Source organism: Eubalaena glacialis, chromosome 18 (assembly GCF_028564815.1).
Source record: "Eubalaena glacialis isolate mEubGla1 chromosome 18, mEubGla1.1.hap2.+ XY, whole genome shotgun sequence".
Taxonomy (NCBI): domain Eukaryota; kingdom Metazoa; phylum Chordata; class Mammalia; order Artiodactyla; family Balaenidae; genus Eubalaena; species Eubalaena glacialis.
This window is the reverse complement of record NC_083733.1, coordinates 60,238,531-60,257,247: the sequence shown is the minus strand read 5'-3', so window position 1 is coordinate 60,257,247 and position 18,717 is coordinate 60,238,531. Positions and strand designations below refer to the sequence as shown.

General features: G+C 52.6%; 2 protein-coding genes across 2 annotated transcripts in view; both read left to right on the top strand.

Annotated features, from left to right (window-relative positions):
- The first annotated feature begins 1,151 nt into the window (after positions 1–1,151).
- On the top strand, positions 1,152–11,629 carry GPR4 (G protein-coupled receptor 4). Its single transcript, XM_061173026.1, has 2 exons — positions 1,152–1,240; positions 8,752–11,629. The coding sequence occupies exon 2, from the start codon at positions 9,534–9,536 to the stop codon at positions 10,677–10,679; it is 1,146 nt and encodes a 381-aa protein (XP_061029009.1). The 5' UTR covers positions 1,152–1,240; positions 8,752–9,533; the 3' UTR covers positions 10,680–11,629.
- Positions 11,630–15,043: 3,414 nt separating this feature from the next.
- Positions 15,044–18,717, top strand: part of OPA3 (outer mitochondrial membrane lipid metabolism regulator OPA3) — a 44,896-nt gene continuing 41,222 nt past the window's right edge. The window contains exon 1 of the mRNA XM_061173364.1: positions 15,044–15,245. Coding sequence (XP_061029347.1) covers positions 15,104–15,245 — 142 coding nt within the window. The 5' untranslated portion in view covers positions 15,044–15,103. The remainder of the gene's footprint in view (positions 15,246–18,717) is intronic.

The following is an 18,717-nucleotide window of genomic DNA, read 5'->3' as shown; positions in this document are numbered from 1 at the left end:
CAGAAAGGTATGGAGTTGCCTCTGGGGGTGAAGTAGGGTGTGAGTATGCCCTGGAAAGGGGCAAAAAAACAATGTTCTCAGGTGATGGAAATGTTTATGTCTTAATTTGGGTGCTTAGTCACATGGGCGTATCTGTTTGTCACAACTCGTACTGCTCTCTTAAGGTCCAAGCATTTTAATTTTTATTTTCAAAATAAATAAAAAAGAATTTGCAAGCCCATTTTTGAGTGCTACATCCCAGGTCGGTCCAAAGTGCTTTGCCCAAGAATGAATTCTCACGACCAATTTATGAAGGACGTGATGATAATAATCAGCAAATATTTTTGAAGCACTTAACATTCGTGTATTTACTCTCTGAAAATAACGTGTGTGGAACGCCTGTCTTGTAGTAAACTAACCAAACACAAAAATGACACTCCTCCTAGTAGGGAGGCAGATAATTAGAAAAAAAATAAATAAGTGAAATACATAGAATGTTGGATGGTGACAAGTTCTATGGGGAAAAGCAAATAAAGCAGGAGGTAGGGGATCATGGCGTGGGGGTGTGTGTGGGTGGGTCATGTTTTATAGACTTGATGGTATGACATCCCCATGACAAAGGGACTATGAGAGACCACGTTATCAGAAGAGGAAACTGAGGCACAGAGAGGTCACCAGCCTCACTCTCGCCAAGAGGCAGGGCTGGAGCTGGAAACCCCAGGATTCCTTCCAGGGCTGGCCCTGACTATGGGCATGGGGAACCATGGGCAGACCCCTCGTTCTCTCCCTTGGGGAAGGGGGCATGCAATGATCAGAAGGTTAATGACTTGGGACTGGGGTCTCCGAAAGGAGGAAATGGTTCAGCTCAATGAGGGACACCCCCTTCCCCCTCCCCACCCCCAGCTGAGGGCTTGATCTAGTTGGAGCTCGGGACTGGAGAGACGGTAAGCAAAGGGGTTAATGAGGTGGGGGTCTCCAGGATGGGGAGGTTGAAGGACTGGGGGGGGGGTATTCCAGCGGCAGGTGAGATTTCCCCAGGGCTGGAAGCCTTTAGCGGGGTGAAGGCTTAAAGGGGTTAAGGGGGAGCGACAAAGGAGGGGTTAATGGGGGCGGGTCCGGCAGGGCCGGGGCGGGGCCTCGGCTGGCGGCTCTGGCCCGGGGGCCAGTAGAAGTCGCCGCCGGGTTCCTGCGCCGCCGTGGAGCCCGGCTCCCCTAGCCGCGGAGAGAGGCGCCACCTGCCCCGTCCAGCCGTCACGCGCAGGTAGCGGCCGGTCCCTCCCCTGCCCGCGCCGGTCCTGCGGCCGCCGGGGACTGCTCGTCCCCGCGTCCGTCGGCTGCCTCAGTCTCCCGCGCCGTCTCCGTCCCCGCCCCTCTCTGGGGCTGGCTCTTCCCGGCGTCTCTGCAGCTGACTTTGTCTCTGGGTCTGTCTCCATCTCTCCGTCTGTCTCTGATGTCTCTCTGGATCTGCGGTCCCTCTCCCTCTGGGTGTGTCTCTCCTTCTCCATCTCCGGATGTCTCTGTCGATTTCTTTATCTCTGCCTCTCCGTCGCTCTCTCACTCTGTTTGCCTCCGTCCCTGTGTCTTGATGAACTCTCAGTTTCTGTGGATCTCTCTGCTTCCATCTCCCCGTCTCCCCGTCTCTGGGCATCTCTTTGCCCTTTCCCTTCCTGTCTCTGTCTCTCGGTATTCCTCTGTATCTTAGACCCGGTTCTGGCAACTTCACCCCGTCATCATCTCATTCCAAATCCTCGCAAATTCCAACTTTCCCCTGGGCTGAGGAGCTGCTTGGGAGCGGGGTAGGGGGCAGTAGGGTAGCCACCTGGGGCAGGTGGACTCTGAGTGCCCCTGTGACCCCGCCTCCCCCTTAACAGTCACCCCACTGCTCTGGAGGTCGCACCCACCCCACCCTCCAATTTCAGGAATTCCTGGCTGGGGGGTAAACTTCCTCCCCCACTTCCTCCCTTCCAGGATTTGGCTGGGTCACCCGTTAACTCCTTCCTGCCTTGGCTTCATTCCCCCCTCCTTGAGCTGGACACCCCCCACCTCCAAGCACGCTGAAGGACAGCTCTGGAATTTCGGTTGTGGGACGTGTGTTGTGTACTCAGGCGGGACGTGCGCTGGGGGATTTTCTTGCGGGCACAGATGGAGATGATGGGGGCCACATCCCCACCGCCCCCCACCAGGGCCCATCACCAGCCCCACTCTTTCTGAACTCACCAAGGACCCCTCACAACTCTGTCTCTGTGGTTGAGCTTGACTTCAGGTTTGGGGTGAGGATGGGGAGGTTTTCCTTTCTGGTGGTGGGGCATCCAGTAGTAGAAAATGAGAGAGACTGATGGGGGGAGGGGCTCCAGAACTGTGGGAATCATAGAATCAAGAAGTCTTGCATGTGAAGTCTTTGAATGAAAGGACCCAAGTAAGTGAGAATGATCAGAGAGGAGGACCAGGAATGCTCAAACCTTCAAATTAAAGGTCCTTAGGATATTTGAATCCTTCAATCCAAAAAGCTTGGTGTTGGAATCTTGGCAGTTTTCAGTGTTCGCACACAGCCGAGAGCTTGAAAGTGCTTGCAGAGCCAGCTAGACCAAGCCCCCCATTTTACAGATGGGGAGACTGAGGCCCAAGAGCAGAAGTCCCCACAGTGAGTCAGTTTCAGGCTAAGGTTGGGACTCCAGTTCCACTGAAGCCCCAATCCAAAGATCTGGCTTCTTTTGCTGCCACTAAGTCGGATTCCTGTGGGGCAGGAGGTCTTCATAGGGAGGAGGGAAGAATGCCAAGGTGAGTGTGAATGGCTGGAACCCAGGAGGGAGCCTTTTAGAGGCAGAGGAGAGAAAATATTTCTAAAACCATGGTGTTGGAGAAGGAGAGGGGACAAGAGTTGGTTTGGGTGGAAGGGGTGGAGTTTCAGAGAAGGAGGGAAGAGAGGGGAAGGGGGGGTAGTGCAGAGATTAACTCCCGCCTGACTCTGTCTCCTGACCCTCCCCATGAAGCCCACTGCTCCCGCAGGACAGGGCCTATAATTTGGTTTGTGTCTAGACAAATAATAACTCAGCCGGTGTGAGCGAGCAGGGAGGGACGTGGCAAGGCTCCCTGGGAGGCAGCCTGGGCTCCTAATGTCCCCCCCAGGGGGGTGAGAATTTAGGGACCAGGTGAATGTGGTGACTACCACTCCCCCATTGAATCCTTAGTATCTTAGAATTCTGCATAACCTTAGAACTTTAGGCTGCTAGAATGTTAAAAAAAAAAAAACGGATTAGATAGGGAGGAAAAAGGAAGTGAGATTTGCGGTATGTAGAGTATGTTCCCATTTCTGTAAAAAAGAAAAGGGAAATACATATTCGTGTTTGCTGGGCAAAGATAGTAATCACTGAGTGTTTAATAATAGATTCTGAAAGTTATAGAATGTTAAAAAAATCATAGAGCGTTCTAACAATAGAACTTGAGAATCTTGGAATGTGAGACGCTGGGATATTGGAAACTTAGAAGGAGAAAGGCATGGAAAACCACCATGATAATAATAATAGAATGGAAGAAAGGTAAAGCTCTAGAATGTTATAATAATAGAACAGTAAACCAGGAACTGGACTAACGATAGAACCTGAGGATTTGAGAAGCTTGCAATCTAGAACATCCGAGGAGTAGAGTCAAGGACTCTGGTGTCCCTTTTGGGCGGTGGGGGGTGGGGTGGGGGGGATGGGGACCCCTTCGGTAGAAATGGGGAAACTGAGGCCCAGTGGAGCGGTCACGGTGGCTGGACTGTCCCCCGGTTTCCGCCGGCCAGCCGCCAGGACACCAGGTGGGGAGCGAGGCTTGGTGATCACATTTCGTCCCCTAATGAGCAGACCGGAGCTGGCTGGTCCCCTGGGGCTGTCAGGGGAGCAGGAGCCCTCAGAGGAGGGAAGTAGTGGGGGGTGAGAGAGGCGACCTGGAGGCTTCTAGGACAAGACTGGTGAGTGAGGGGGTGTGGGGCTCTATTACCTCTCCCTCTTGTCCTTTCACCGCCCCCCGCCCGCCGTCCTTCAGCCTTGCTGGACTTAGAGGTGGCTGCCGGGGCCCAGGGACTTATCTGGCTTGAGCAGCTGGGGTGCAAAGTGGGGGCAGTGGTCTGACAGTCCTTCCTGTCTCCCCACTATCGCTCCACATTCTCAGCTTATCTCTCTTCCCTGCCCCTCTGGGAGGGGCCAGCACGAGGGACCACGAGGGAGGCCTGTGGGACTGGGGAGCTTCTTGTGGGCACTGTGAGATTTGGGGGTTGACCTCCCACACACAAAAGCCTGAGTAAGGGAGGCAACTTAGATCCCAGACGAACAGGGTCTTGGCTCCAGGGGGCTGGGCAAGGGAGTCAGGTGATGGAGGGGCACCCAAGACGCCGAGGTCACTTGCTTTCTTGTGGTGAGAGTCCGTGGATCTTTCAGCAGATTCTTAACGGGGGCTGAGAACCCCGGAAAGACTTGAGAAAAATTACGGGAATGCAGGGGGTGAAGAGAGAAAACATTCAGGTAAGGGGAAGCTTTTTAGTTAAGAATGACAGATCTATGTAGTCTTGACACATCTTGTGACTTAGACAACTGCTTTGTGGCTCTAGGCCTCAGTTTCCCCATCTGTATCAGGCAGGGGTCAGAAATAGCCTCGCGCCCCCCAGTTGTGGCATATAGGCCTGTTGCACTGTGGAGTTCTAAGAGTCTGCCATTCTGCGCTGTCTTTCGGGGGTTTGGTGGTGGGCAGATCTCAGGTGGGGGAGAAGAGAGGGTTGAATGCCCCTCCCCCATGCCCAGCATCCCCCCAAGAAGCAGATGGGTTGAGGAGGAGGGATGGGAGGAGGGAGGGGTAGGCGACCAACTGGTTCCCCCTCGAGGAAATTAGCAATAGGAAGTGTATTTCCTTTGGCTGCAGGAAATCAGTCTCATGCCTGTGTACCCACCCCAGCCTCAGCTGAACCCAGGGGTTCTTGAGAGGGTGGGGCAAAGGGAACTCCCAGCTCTCAGTGCCTCCTCCCATTATGAACTGGTTCATTCTTGTGTCAGCTCCCCAGTGCCTGTGGAATAGTAATAATTGTTCAAATACTGCACAATTTATAGATGATATCACCTCTACCAAGGATTTTCTTTTTTTTAATTAATTTTGTTTTTTATTGAAGTATAGTTGATTTACAATATTGTGCCAATCTCTGCTGTACAGCAAAGTGACTCAGTTATACACATATAGATAATCTTTTTTTAAAAATATTGCTTTCCATTATGGTTTATCACAGGATATTGAATATATCAATAGTTCCCTGTGAATAAATTCAGAGATGTTTCATCCTCTTCAGTTTTCTGGAAGAGTTTGTATAGAATTGATATTTTCCTTTTTTCTTCTTTTTTTTTTTGGCCGAGCCGCACAGCATGCAGGATCCTAGGCACAGGGTCAAACCTGTGCCCCCTGCAGTGGAAGCGCGGAGTCTTAAGCACTGGACTGCCAGGGAAGTCCCAAGGATTTTCATATCTGGGATGTGACTAGTATAAAAGTTGTGCCCCACCCCCCCTTTCTGTAGAAGGGGAAACTGAGGCTCCTGAAGAAGTAATTCCCTCAGTGTTACAGGAGGAAGGAGAGACCCAGGGCAGACAGAGGGGAGAGAGGTGTTTGGGTTTTTGTTTTGTTTTGTTTTTTAATATAAATTTATTTATTTATTTATTTTTGGCTGCGTTGGGTCTTCGTTGCTGGGTGCGGGCTTTCTCTAGTTGCGTTGAGCGGGGGCTACTCTTTGTTGCGGTGCACGGCCTTCTCATTGTGGTGGCTTCTCTTGTTGCGGAGCATGGGCTCTAGGCGCGCGGGCTTCAGTAGTTGTGGCTCGTGGGCTCAGTAGTTGTGGCTCGCGGGCTCAGTAGTTGTGGCTCACGGGCTCTAGAGTGCAGGCTCAGTAGTTGTGGCGCATGGGCTTAGTTGCTCTGCGGCATGTGGGATCTTCCCGGACTAGGGCTCGAACCCGTGTCCCCCGCATTGGCAGGCGGATTCTTAACCACTGCACCACCAGGGAAGCCTGAGAGAGCTGTTCTGAGTGATTTGCTCTGGGCGGGTGGTTTCAGTTCAAAGGTAGGGACCGGATTGCACTGTTCCAACCAGGAGCAAGCCCCCTCTGTCCCATCTCCACAGGATCCAGGAGTCTCTGTGAGTCTGAGGTGAGGGCAGCTCTTCAGTCATGGAGGACCCGACAGCGGGGAGGACTTACTAAGTGGGACTCAGCCCTGATCTTTCAAAGTCAATTGTGCAGCAGACAGATCCTGCCCTTTTCACTTTTTCCCTCCCCGCCTCTTTCTCTGGGTCCCTGCAGGGACTCGCTTGAGCTTGAAGTGGGGGGTGGTGCCGCCTCAAGGTGAGCGGGAGCCTGTGTTGGAGGAGGGGCTGACCAATGCCTGTTCCCTCAGTCCAAAGTCATTTCTTGAGTGCCTACTGTATGCCGGGCCTGTCCTGGGCACTGGCGATACAGCAGTCAACACAAGGTCCCTGCCCTCCTGGAATGTCCGTTCTAGACAGACAGACAGACACAAACAAGATGCAAAGTGATGTGAGAGAGCCCTGGGAATGGGTGGGCAGGACTTTGGGTACAGAGGGCCTCCCTGAGGAAGTGAAGGAGGTGAGGGAGCTAGTCGTAAGTAAGTCTGAAGGAAGAACAAAGGTTTTGTTTTGTTTTGTTTTGGCTGCGTTGGGTCTTCGTTGCTGTGTGTGGGCTGTCTCTCGTTGCGGCGAGCGGGGGCTACTCTTCATTGCGGTGCGCGGGCTTCTCATTGCGGTGCCTTCTCTTGTTGTGGAGCATGGGCTCTAGGCGCGCGGGCTTTAGTAGTTGTGGCACGCGGGCTCAGTAGTTGTGGCTCGCAGGCTCTAGAGTGCAGGCTCAGTAGTTGTGGCGCACGGGCTTAGTTGCTCTGTGGCATGTGGGATCCTCCCGAACCAGGGATCGAACCCGTGTCCCCTGCATTGGCAGGCGGATTCCTAACCACTGCGGCACCAGGGAAGTCCAGAACATAGGTTTTGACGCTGGAAAGAAGGTCCAGCCTTGAGGCTGCTGAGGTGGGGGAGGGGAGGTGGGCAAGAAAGTCAGCTAGGCTGTCCAGGCTGGTCAGGCAGTGCCTTGTCACCTGGGGCGAGGATTTGGGATTTTACCCCAAGTCCACTGGGAAGCTATTGGAGAGTTTCAAGCAGAGAAGTAACAAGAGCTGATTTACATGTTAGAGAGACCTTTCTGGCTGCCACGTGGGAAGTGAGTTGAGGGAAGTCAGAGTGGCAGCCAGGAAAGCCGTGAGGAAGCTACTGCAAAGTCCAAGCCAGTGGTGATGGCTGAGCAGAGCGGGCGGCAGCAGGGGTTTTAGAGACATGCATGGATTCAGGATTTAGTGTGGAGGTAGGGAGAGCCAAGTGGCCTTTCCCATGAGAAGACGCTCAGGCATCTGGGAGGTTCCCATGTACCTGCTGTGTATCTTTGGGCTCATCCCTTCCCCTCTCTGGGCCTTGGTTTCCTCATCTGTCCAATTGACTCAACCAGTGGTTTTCAAAGTGTGTCCTGGGGATCTTCAGAGGTGGCCTTCCTCCCGCCACCTCATTTCTTCTCGAGCACAGAGCAGCTTCCTCTGTCACTGTCTTAGATGGGGTTTCCAGCTGAGATGTCTCTCTCTCTTTTTTTTTTTTTTAAAGTGGTTTCACAGCCTAAAAACTAAACTGATGCAAACCCTTGGATGGAGTGGCTTCTGAAGGTGCCTCTAATTCAGGACTTCGCTCCCCACCTCTCTGGGGGCTGACAGTGGTCCGGGGCTTGGTCCAAGATTGTCCTTTGCCCTGTCCTTAAAGGTCTCCGCAGGACCAGGAGGGTGAGGCCCAAGACTCTCACTCGGGAAAGTCGGAGGGGAGTGGGAAGAGACAATGAAGGGGGCAGTCTCTGAGGGAGGGGACTGCTGGCACTGCCCCCAGGGCTCCCCCTTGTTCCCGACCTCAACCGAGTCCAGCAGCTGCTCCTCTCAGCCCTTCCCCGCCTCGCCCCACCCCCCCAGCCCCCTGCAGCTATGCTTCCCTGGGCTGTCAGCCCAGGGCCCTTTTCTGTCCAGTTATTCCTGGGTGAAAACTGAACTGCAGGCTGGAGAAAGGGGTTGCAGGCTGGAGAAAGCCGAGATTTCCCCTCTCCCGCTATCAGGACCTTGGACAGGTCTCTGAACGTCTCTGTGCCTCAGTTTGTCGAACAGGGGGAATAACCCTATTCCTCATAGGAGTCTTGAAATTCTAAAATTCATACCCGAAAAAGTGCTTAAGACAGGGTCTGCTATGTAGTAGGACTTAATAAACTTTAGCTGTTATTATCACCACCGTCATCATTATAGTAAAAAATGGGGTGCCCTGGGTTAGGAGCAGGAGGGCTGGTTCTAGCCCGGTTCCATCACTGCCTTGCTGTGCATCCTTGAGGGGAGTGACGCAGCCTCTCTGGGCCCAGTCTCCCTGTCTATAACATGATAGGTGAGACTAGTTCTCCATTTCCCACAGCATGATATGATACTTGTACAAGTTTTACATGGTTTCTGGAAGAAAGTTTTAAAATCTGAGTTGGATCTTTATTTTAACGTCTGTTAGGGAAAAAATATATCTGGCATCTCAAATCTGTGTTTTCAGAGATCCGTTGCTTAGAGTGGGGCTCAATTAGGCATCGTTAGGGTCCCCACCCTCTGCAGCCCACTGGAGTCAGGGCAAAAGGGGTGTGGGGAGAAGGGGGTGGTCCATGACTCCTCTCACTGCAGTCTTCTCTCCCCACAGGTGCTGCAAAATCAGCTTTGAACTGTGAGGCGGGGCCACCTCATCTCAACTACTCAGCTCCCACCAGGACCAAGCTGGAGCCCCGTCCTTGTCCCCTTTAAATTCCCTGTATTAGTAACCCTGCTCTGATCTAGCCCTTACTCACCTCCTTCCTGTTTCTTAAAAACCCTTCCCACATCCCCCAGACCGAGCCCTTCCTCTCTTTCATCCCCCACAGGACACCTCCTTTTCCGTAATCTTCTCCTCACTGTTTACCTTACTTATTTCCTTATTTCTTACTGGGGTCCTAGGAAATGCTAGCACCCCCATCCATCTTGCCTGGTCTTTTCAACACTCCCTAACTGTAGACTATCCTATCTCAACACTATCCCATACATTTCCACCCCACCGTTACTTCAGCATGGCCACGCTTACTTTCTACATCCTTCGCAAATCTCTCTCTCTCACCACTGCCCACTGATGCCTTCCTCTCCTCTATAAACACCATAAACACCCCCCTCAGTCAATTTTGTGTGACCCCAGTACTCCTCCATTTATGCTCTGATTGGGTTCATAAAACCTCCTTGACAAAGACCTTTGTTAATCCTGCCATCCCCCAAACCTCCCTCTTGTCGTAATTCTATCCCTCCTCCAACTTTTCCCTCTCAAGCTCTATCCTTCCCTGCCCAGCCTGGCCCACGATTCGTGGTCAGCCTCATCTCTTCGCTGTGGACTGCCTCCCACCATGTTCCCCTGAGCCTCCAAGGAGGGGGCTCAGGGGGCCTGATGGCCTCCCGCCACCCATGGCCCCACAGCCCCCGTGGGCCAGGGGAAGCATCTCGAAAGCCTCAGTGCCGAGGATGGGCAACCGCACATGGGAGGGCTGCCACGTGGACTCCCTCGTGGACCACCTCTTCCCGCCCTCCCTCTACATCTTTGTCATTGGCGTGGGACTGCCCACCAACTGCCTGGCCCTGTGGGCCGCCTACCGCCAGGTGCGGCAACACAACGAGTTGGGTGTGTACCTGATGAACCTCAGCATCGCCGACCTGCTGTACATCTGCACGCTGCCGCTGTGGGTGGACTACTTCCTGCACCACGACAACTGGATCCACGGCCCCAGCTCCTGCAAGCTCTTTGGGTTCATCTTTTATACCAACATCTACATCAGCATCGCCTTCCTCTGCTGCATCTCCGTGGACCGCTACCTGGCCGTGGCCCACCCACTGCGGTTCACCCGCCTGCGCCGTGTCAAGACGGCCGTGGCCGTGAGCTCCGTGGTCTGGGCCACGGAGCTGGGAGCCAACTCGGCGCCCCTGTTCCATGATGAGCTCTTCCGCGACCGTTACAACCACACCTTCTGCTTCGAGAAGTTCCCCATGGAGGGCTGGGTGGCCTGGATGAACCTCTACCGGGTCTTCGTGGGCTTCCTCTTCCCGTGGGCCCTCATGCTGCTCTCCTACCGCGGCATCCTGCGGGCTGTGCGGGGCAGCGTGTCCACCGAGCGCCAGGAGAAGGCCAAGATCAAGAGGCTGGCCCTCAGCCTCATTGCCATCGTGCTGGTCTGCTTTGCGCCCTACCATGTGCTCCTGCTGTCCCGCAGCGCTGTCTACCTGCGCCACCCCTGGGACTGTGGCTTCGAGGAACGTGTCTTCTCGGCATACCACAGCTCACTGGCCTTCACCAGCCTCAACTGTGTGGCTGACCCCATCCTCTACTGCCTCATCAACGAGGGCGCCCGCAGTCACGTGGCCAAGGCCCTGCACAACCTGCTCCGCTTTCTGGCCAGTGACAAACCCCAGGAGATGGCCAACGTCTCGCTCACCCTGGAGACCCCGCTCGCTTCCAAGAGGAACAGCATGGCCAAGGCCATGGCAGCCAGCTGGGTGGCCGCTCAGCCCTCCCAGAGGGACCAGGTGCAGCTGAAGATGCTGCTGCCGGCACAGTGAACCTCGTGTCGTGCAGAGCCCCCACTCCTCCATACTAGTCCCACCCTCCCTTCCCTCCTGGTCCGGTGTATGCAAATTGTATGTAAATAAGGCTACGTTACTATCCATAAGCATGTAAGAAAATAGGAAAATAGTGAGGTTGATGTGTCACTGGTCAACCATCGTCCTCCATCATGACCCCCTAACAATTCAGCAGAACTGTGCCTAGCGCTGTGCTGGGTGGTGCTAGTGACCCAGCGGTGACAAATGACAGCGCTGGCCCTGCCCTCATGGCTCCCACTCCACTGGGGGAGACAGATCTGTCCCTGGATAGTGATGACCCAGAGTGGGCAGGGCTCAGAAGGGGAGCCCAGGGGCTGGGGGAACCCAAGAAGGCATCAGACCCAGTCTGGGGGTCAGAAAGGGCTTCCTAGAGGAGGGGACCAGTAGATTAACTTTCCAGAAGGTAAAGACAAAAAAGTTAGGATTACTTTCAACAAGGGGGTAAAAGTCTGTGACTCACGGGGATGGTGGAAGAAGAAATTCACCGAGTGCTGAGTGGTCACTTTTGCCTTTGGGAAACCCCCGGTCATATAGGGGACAGAGAGAGAGCAGGACAGAGCATTTCAGAGTTTCAAGATAAACAGCATTCTCCAGGTCAGGATTGAGGAGGAGGAGGAGGGAGCAGAATCAAATGAAGGGCAATCAGCAAACTGGCTGGTGGAGCAGGGAGCAGGGCAGGCTTGGGAAGGGGGCTGGGGACAAGAGAAGGGTATTTATTCATTCATTCAAGGGAGATTTGTTTATACCTACTCTCTGCCCAGCCCTGTGCTGGCCCGCGGCTGGGGACAAAACGGTGACCAAGACAGCCCAGGCCCCGCCCTCATGGAGCTCACAGTAAATGAATAAAGATAAACATAACATTCAGAATCGATAAGGGGAATGGGGAAAAATAAAGCTGACTGAGAGGACAGAGAGTGATGCGGAGTCTGATCTAGATGAGGAGGTCGGGGAGGGCTCACGGAGAAGGGGGCATTTGAGAAAAGACCTGAAGGAGGAAAGGGGTCAGATGGAAGAGCATTGCAGGCCGAGGGAACAGCAAGTGCAAAACCTGGAGTAAGAGACTGCCTGCATTTGAGGGCCAGCAAGTACACACAGCGGTGTGGTGGGAACCAGAGCGGGAGGATGTGAGGAATGGAATTGAGACAGGCCAGGGAGAGGGGCCGATATTATAGAACTTTGTGAAGCTCTTTGCCTTTTATTCCAAGAGAAATGGGAGCTACAGAGGGGCTCTTAGCAGAGAAGGATTGGGATTTGGCTTAAATGTTAACAGGATTCCCTGGCTGCTGAGTAGGGAACAGAATATGGGAAGTAAGGGCAGAAGCCAGGAGCCCAGGCAGGAGATGCTGATGGCTGGACCGGGGTAGGGAGGTGGGTGGTGGTGGAGTGGGGAAGGATTGGTGTCAGCTTTGGGATTTATCTTGAAGGAATTCGATGATGGAAGAAGCACAAGCGCCTGTGGGATTGTGTAACTCAAGCCCCTTGCCCATCCTGGGAAAAGGGTGACCAGGGGACCTGAACTGGAAAGACCTCTGGGAATGATCCCAGGCCCTACTCAAAGGCCATCACCGAAGAGGCCAAGTGATTAGCCCAGGGTCACGCAGCCGGTGAGTCAACGCTGGGGCCATCCTGGGCTTCCTCTCCCCTCCCTGTCTCTGCCTCTGTTCCCATGCCCCAGAGTGGCCAAGGCTGCTGTCCTGGCTGATGGTGTTCCCCTCCCTCCCCTGGCCCTCAGGGGTCAACCAGGAATGGCTGTCCTTCTAGAACGAGGCTGGAGAGCAGGAGGAAACACACAGCTCTGGACAGGCCTCGCCCCTTCTGATAGGCCATCTCCCTCCCTTCCTCCCCACGGGTGTGTAACAGGCTCCAGGCTCCTGATGAGATGTGAAGATCTCCCTACACACACACACACACACACACACACACACACACACACACACACATGGGCACAAACACACCATTGCCCCAGAAGTTCCCAGAAGAGGTTCCTGGAAACCCTTCTCAAGAGAAAGAAAGAGGAGGGAGGAGGGGAGTGAGAAAAAAAATGAACTTAATGAGGAAAATGGTTTTGCAGGAGGAGGGGTGAGTCACTGAGATGCAGGAAGTTGGGTCTTTGGTGTTGTGGGGAAGAGAAAAGAGGCAGGCCTGGGATCTGGGCGGGGAGGCGGGGGCTGGTAGTTTTCCCACCCTGTCTCACTGCTATAAAGCTACTGGGATGGAGATGTAGGGGAATAGAAGCTTTCTGAACACAGTCCCCTCAGGGAATCAGATGAAAGCCTGCACACTACCCCTCCACCAAATGCTCATTCCCATTCATTCAATAAATATTTATTGAGCACCTACTATGTGCCAAACATTGTTCTAGGAGCTGAGGAAACAATAGTGAATTATACACAAAAAAGTCATGTACAAGTTTGGAAGCTTCCTAAACCCATCATGTGGAACCTCAGCCCCCCACCCCCACCCCAAGTAGGTCCTTGGGCCCCAGGCTAACACCCCCAGGGATCAGGAGAAGACTCTGGGCTGGGACTCAAGAAACCCCAGCCTCAGTTCCATCCTGATTACCTCTGGAACTCTGGATAAATCCTTGTCATCCTCTGGCTCCAGTTGGTCAGTCAGTAAAATGGGGGGGGGGTTTCCCTAGTGGATGATGGACCCTGAATGGTCCCAAGCTCCTTCACATCTTTAGCCCAGAAAGGATCCTGGGGAGAAGTTGTTTTTATGGAGTCTTGGCATTCTTAGTAATTTAGAATATCGAGGTTCACACATGTCAGTATCATCATTATTACAGATGGAGAAATGGAAGTCCATCAGGGCCAGGGAAGTGACAAAGGACACTCAGGGAGTCCGAGAGGATGCCAAGTAAAGCCCTGGGTCCCCCAACTTTGTGTCCTGAATGTTTGTTTCCTCCTGTACACAGCTTCTCTGTTCCTTGCACTTCCCCTCTCCCTCTGCCTCTTCGAGAATCTCTCAATTACCCATCAGCACTCCACCATCCAGGAATTTCTCTCAACCTCTTCTTGACCTTGTTTATATGATTTTGCTCCCTGCTGGGTAAGGGATGACAGTCTGGGACACATCCTTAAACTCCTTCCTGAGCCAGCTCCCTAGGGACCTTCGCCCCCCAATGGAGGAAGTGGGGCTGCTTGAGAACGGTATAGTTTATTAGCCAAGATGCTGGGCTATAAACCTCTGCTGGCTGAGGGAACTTGTGCCACTCTCCTGGCCCCTCTTTGGGCCTCAGTTTGTCAGTTACTTGGGAAATGGTTGGATTAGCTGCTTCTGGAGATGAAATGCACCCTCATGCTGGAGTTAGCAATAATAATGCTAATACCTGTACGGTAATAAGGGCTGTTTATTGGGTGATTGGCACCATTCTAAGCTCTTAACATAGTTCACTATGTTTTTATATTCAAAATGTGCATGCAAGGCTTACAACAACCCAAGAAGGTAAGTGCTCTTTTTCTTTAGTAAATTTATTTATTTATTTATTTACTTACTTATTTTTGGCTGTGTTGGGTCTTCGTTGCTGCGCAGGGGCTTTCTCTACTTGCGGTGAGCAGGGCTACTCTTCCGTGCGGCGCGCGGGTTTCTTATTGTGGTGCCTTCTCTTGTGGAGCATGGGCCCTAGAGTGCGCGGGCTTTAGTAATTGTGGCACACGGGCTCAGTAGTTGTGGCTCGCAGGGTCTAGAGCGCAGGCTCAGTAGTTGTGGCGCACCGGCTTAGCTGCTCCGCGGCATGTGGGATCTTCCCAGACCAGGGCTTGAACCCGTATCCCCTGCATTGGCAAGCAGATTCTTAACCACTGCACCACCAGGAAAGTCCCAAGGTGTAAGTGTTCTTATGATTCCCATTTTGTAGATGGGAATACTGATGCCCAGAGAGGTTAAGTCACTCGCCACACACAGCAAGTAAACAGTGGAGCTGGGATCCCAATCCAGGTCTGTATGACTACCTGGACAGTTTCTTACGCCCAGTGAGAGCTCTAAACTGCGGGGGGAAGGTGCATTTGGGACTCGTTAGCCCTAATTAGGACTAATTAAGACTCCGCCTTTGGAGAAGCCACCCAGGTATGTGACGTCACGGAGGAGGGCGGTGACGTCAGCCGAAGCGGGCGTGGGAACCCACGCACGCTCCGCGAGCTGCCGTTTAACGGCACCACCCTCTGACAGACTTACTTTCGCCGTATATTTCCATATTCATCGAAACGGACGTCGGAGCGTCAGCGTTGACGTGGTGTCGTCACAGAGCGCCCCTGCAGTTCCCAACGGGGCGTACGCACGTACGTAAGCACGCACAGCGACGAGCGGGCGGGGGAGGTGGGAGAGATCGGAGTCGCCCCTCCCAGTCAGCAAGGTTGCGCCTGCCCCTTGCAACCGCCAAGATGGTGGTGGGCGCGTTCCCCATGGCGAAGCTGCTATACCTGGGCATCCGGCAGGTCAGCAAGCCGCTTGCCAACCGCATTAAGGAGGCCGCCCGCCGAAGCGAGTTCTTCAAGACCTATATCTGCCTCCCGCCAGCTCAGCGTGAGTCTGACCCCACGTCCCTCCAACCTTCCCATTCTCTAACCCCTTTCAGGTGGTTGCTCAGGGGATGGACTTCTGTTCACGACCAATCACAGCCCGAACCGGCAAAGTCTTGCAGCCATTAGGGAGGGTCCCTGGGAGAGGGGCATGCGGGTAGCCCAATAGTAAGAAAGGGCATGGGGTTAGGGGCGGGGCAGGGCGACCGCGCTTGAGTTGGGAATACTAGCCAATAGAGGAAAAGAGCGCGTGGAGACTGACGTCTAGACGGACCAATAATGTGGGGAATGGGAGTGATTTGGGCGGGGCATTCCAGGGCTGAGAGGAGCCGGGGGAGACCGGAGCTCCGGTCATTTGACCAAATGGGGTCATTTGCCAGGCCATCCTTGGGAGGGTTCGCTCTGAAGACTCCACCTCGTGCCTCAGTTTCCCTCCCGTCCTGGGAGTTGAGAGGTGCTTATATATCAGCCGTTTAGGACATTGGTTTGCCCCAGTTGTACTCCGGGAAATAGGCCTGGGTAGAGGCGTGGCTCGGGGCAAAGTATGGGGTCTGGGTGCGTGACCTGGGAATCTGGCTAAAGGAGTAATTTTAACTAGAGTGAACATTTGTCCATCTATTCATTAATCCACTCATACTCCGTATTTGTTCGTCCATTCATTCAGTAGACAGACCGTGCTGGCTTTTTCTGGGCTGGGAGACACATTTATGACCCATCATTGTCACCCCAGAGTGGTCAGGACGGTGTGAACTCTAGAGCTCAGAAAGACCTCCTGACCCGGGGGCGTGGGGTCAGGAAGGCTGTCTAGACGAGGGCTGCCTGAGCTGAGATCTGAAGGGCATAGTAAACATTCAAAATATGAGCTACTGTCAAAAGACGATCTATGTGCTCTGGGCCTGTGGGAGCACAAAGTATGGAAATTTAACGTAATTTGCTGGGTCAGGGAACCACCAGTAATCCATCTGTTACTTCATTTAGTTCGTGTTTACTGAGCGTCTGCTTTGTACCTGGCCTTGTGCTGGGCAGTGATGGTGAAACAGCAGGAATCAAGCTAGCCCCAGTCTCTGCCCGCAAGGAACTCACAGTCGGGTGGGGACAGAGCCATCCTTCAAGGTGACGACCCAGAGTGGGCAGAGCTTGCATGGGGGAGCCCACTGGATGCCTGACCTGACATGGTGTTCAGGAAGGGCTTCCTGGCAGAGGAGACCGCTGGGCTGGGAACTGAAGGGTGAGGAGAGTCTCACCAGACAACATGGGGACAGGGATGACATTGAGGGAGAGGGAGGAGCATGCGCAAAGGCCAGATGGTTACAGGGACCACACTTTTTTTCCTTATAAGTTTGGATGCTTAAAATTTGCTTTCCAGGGCTTGGAATTCTTGGTCTTTTGGTGTTTGGTCGGTCCTCTGCCAGAGTTGCAGATCTTAGAATGGAGAAGTGTTGGATTGCACTTACTGAAGTGCTTTCATATAAGCTCTCTCATTTGACCCTCACACTCTTTTTTGTCCCCATGTCAGGGAGGGGAAATGACTTCCCCCAGTTGATAGAAGGGAAAACTGAAGCCTTGAGAGCAGAGGGGAATTGCTGAGGTCACACGTGGAGTTAGTGCCAGAGGCAGGACTTGAATCCTGCATTCTGGATTCCCAGAGCTGGTTCCTGTTTCCTGCCACTGTCTTTCTCCCAAGCACTGTGATGTGTCTCAGCGTGGTGGTTTAGAAAGTGGCTGCTTGAGTCAGACTGACATGAGTTCCAATCTGGCACACACACACACACACACACACACACACACCCCGCCCCCTTCTCAGCCAGGTGATTTTGGGCAAGTCACTAACCCCTCTGAGCTTCAGTTTCCTCGTCTGTACAGTGAGTATTATATAATAGCGGCATTTAATGGGCACTCACTTTGTGCCAGGCAGTCTGCTGAGAACTTCACAGCATTAAATCCTCACCAATTATTATGACGTAGACACTGTTATTACTCCTGTTTTGTGTATATGCTATATATGCACTTATGCTATAAATAATACTTACCTCATCATGTTGTTGTGAGGAGTAATGGATGTAAAGTGTTAGGTCAGTGCACGGCACTGGGTTGTGGCTGTTGTGTAGATGTGATGGATACAACTGAGAAGAAAAAGCAAAAAATTTTGTCTTCAGGGGACCTTGCGTTCTTGGCGTGGGGGAAGCCAGACAATAAAGAAAACAGTTAAAATGTAAAGTATATTAGATGGCACTAATTGCTCTGGAGCAAACATCAGGGATGCAGAAGGAGGAGTATTTGGGGGACGGTTGTGAAGTTTAGATAGGATTACCAGGGAGACCTCACTGGAAATATGAGGAGAGGAGGGAGCAAGCAGTGCGGGCATCTGGGGGAGGAGCTTTCTAGCCCAAAGTTTCCACAGGTACGAAGACCCTGAGGTGAGTGTGCGCCTGGCATGTTTGATGAACATCGAGGAAGCCAGTGTGGCTGAACAGTGAGACTGAGTGGAGACTGAGGGCCGAGAAGGTGGTGGGAAGGGGGCAGATCGTGCAGGGCCTGTGGGCCACCACAAACGCTTTGGCTTTACTCTGAGTGGATGGGACTCACTGGAGGGTCTGAGCAGAGGAGGGATGGGATGTGAGTTCGATTTTAATAGGATCCTTTTAGCAATCATAGGGTGAGCGTGGATGCAGGGAAGACATGACTACAGTAGTCCAGGTGGGAGGTGAGCGGGGAGGAGGGGTCAGATCCTGGAGACAATTTTTTCCCCAACTACTTCTTTTTAAAATTTCAAACCCTGAGAAAAGTTGAAAGAAAGAATGGTATGGTCATCAGGTATATGCCCTTCAACACCTAGTTCATCTCTTATTAGTCTTCAGCAGATTTGCTTTGTCTTCACCACCATATATGTATGCGTGTATGAATGTATACACACAATTTTTTTTTTCTGAACAATTTGAAAATAAGTTTTGGACATGCTTCTAAACTCCTAAATACTTCAGCCTGTATCTAAGAACGAAGGCATTCTATATGACACAGAACCAATGTCACACCTGAGAAATTTAACATTGATAACAATAATGTTGATGACAATATTGTTTAATATACTGTTTATATTCAATATATAGCTCATATTTCTGGTCCCCAAAATGTCCTTTTAGCTGTTTATTATTATTATTTTTAACCTAGGGTCAGCGCAAGGATCATGCACTGCGTTTGATAATCATGCCTCTTTAGTGTCCTTTAATCTGCAGCAGGCTGGGCAATCTGGCTCACTGCCTGTCTTTGTAAATAAAGTTTTATTGGAACACAGCCCTGCCCATTTGTTGTACATTGTCTGTGGATGCAGAGTTGGGTTTCTATGGCCCACAAATCTAACATATTTGCTCTGTAGCCCATAACAGAAAAAGTTTGCTGGCCCTCCTCTATAACAGTATCCTTGTCCTTTCTTGTTTCTTGTGACATTGACATTGGAAAGGGTCCAAGCCAGTTGTCCC

What these genes read in the sequence shown, in the direction of transcription:
- GPR4 (XM_061173026.1), top strand. Translation starts at nt 9,534, where the DNA reads ATGGCCCCACAGCCCCCGTGGGCCAGGGGAAGCATCTCGAAAGCCTCA.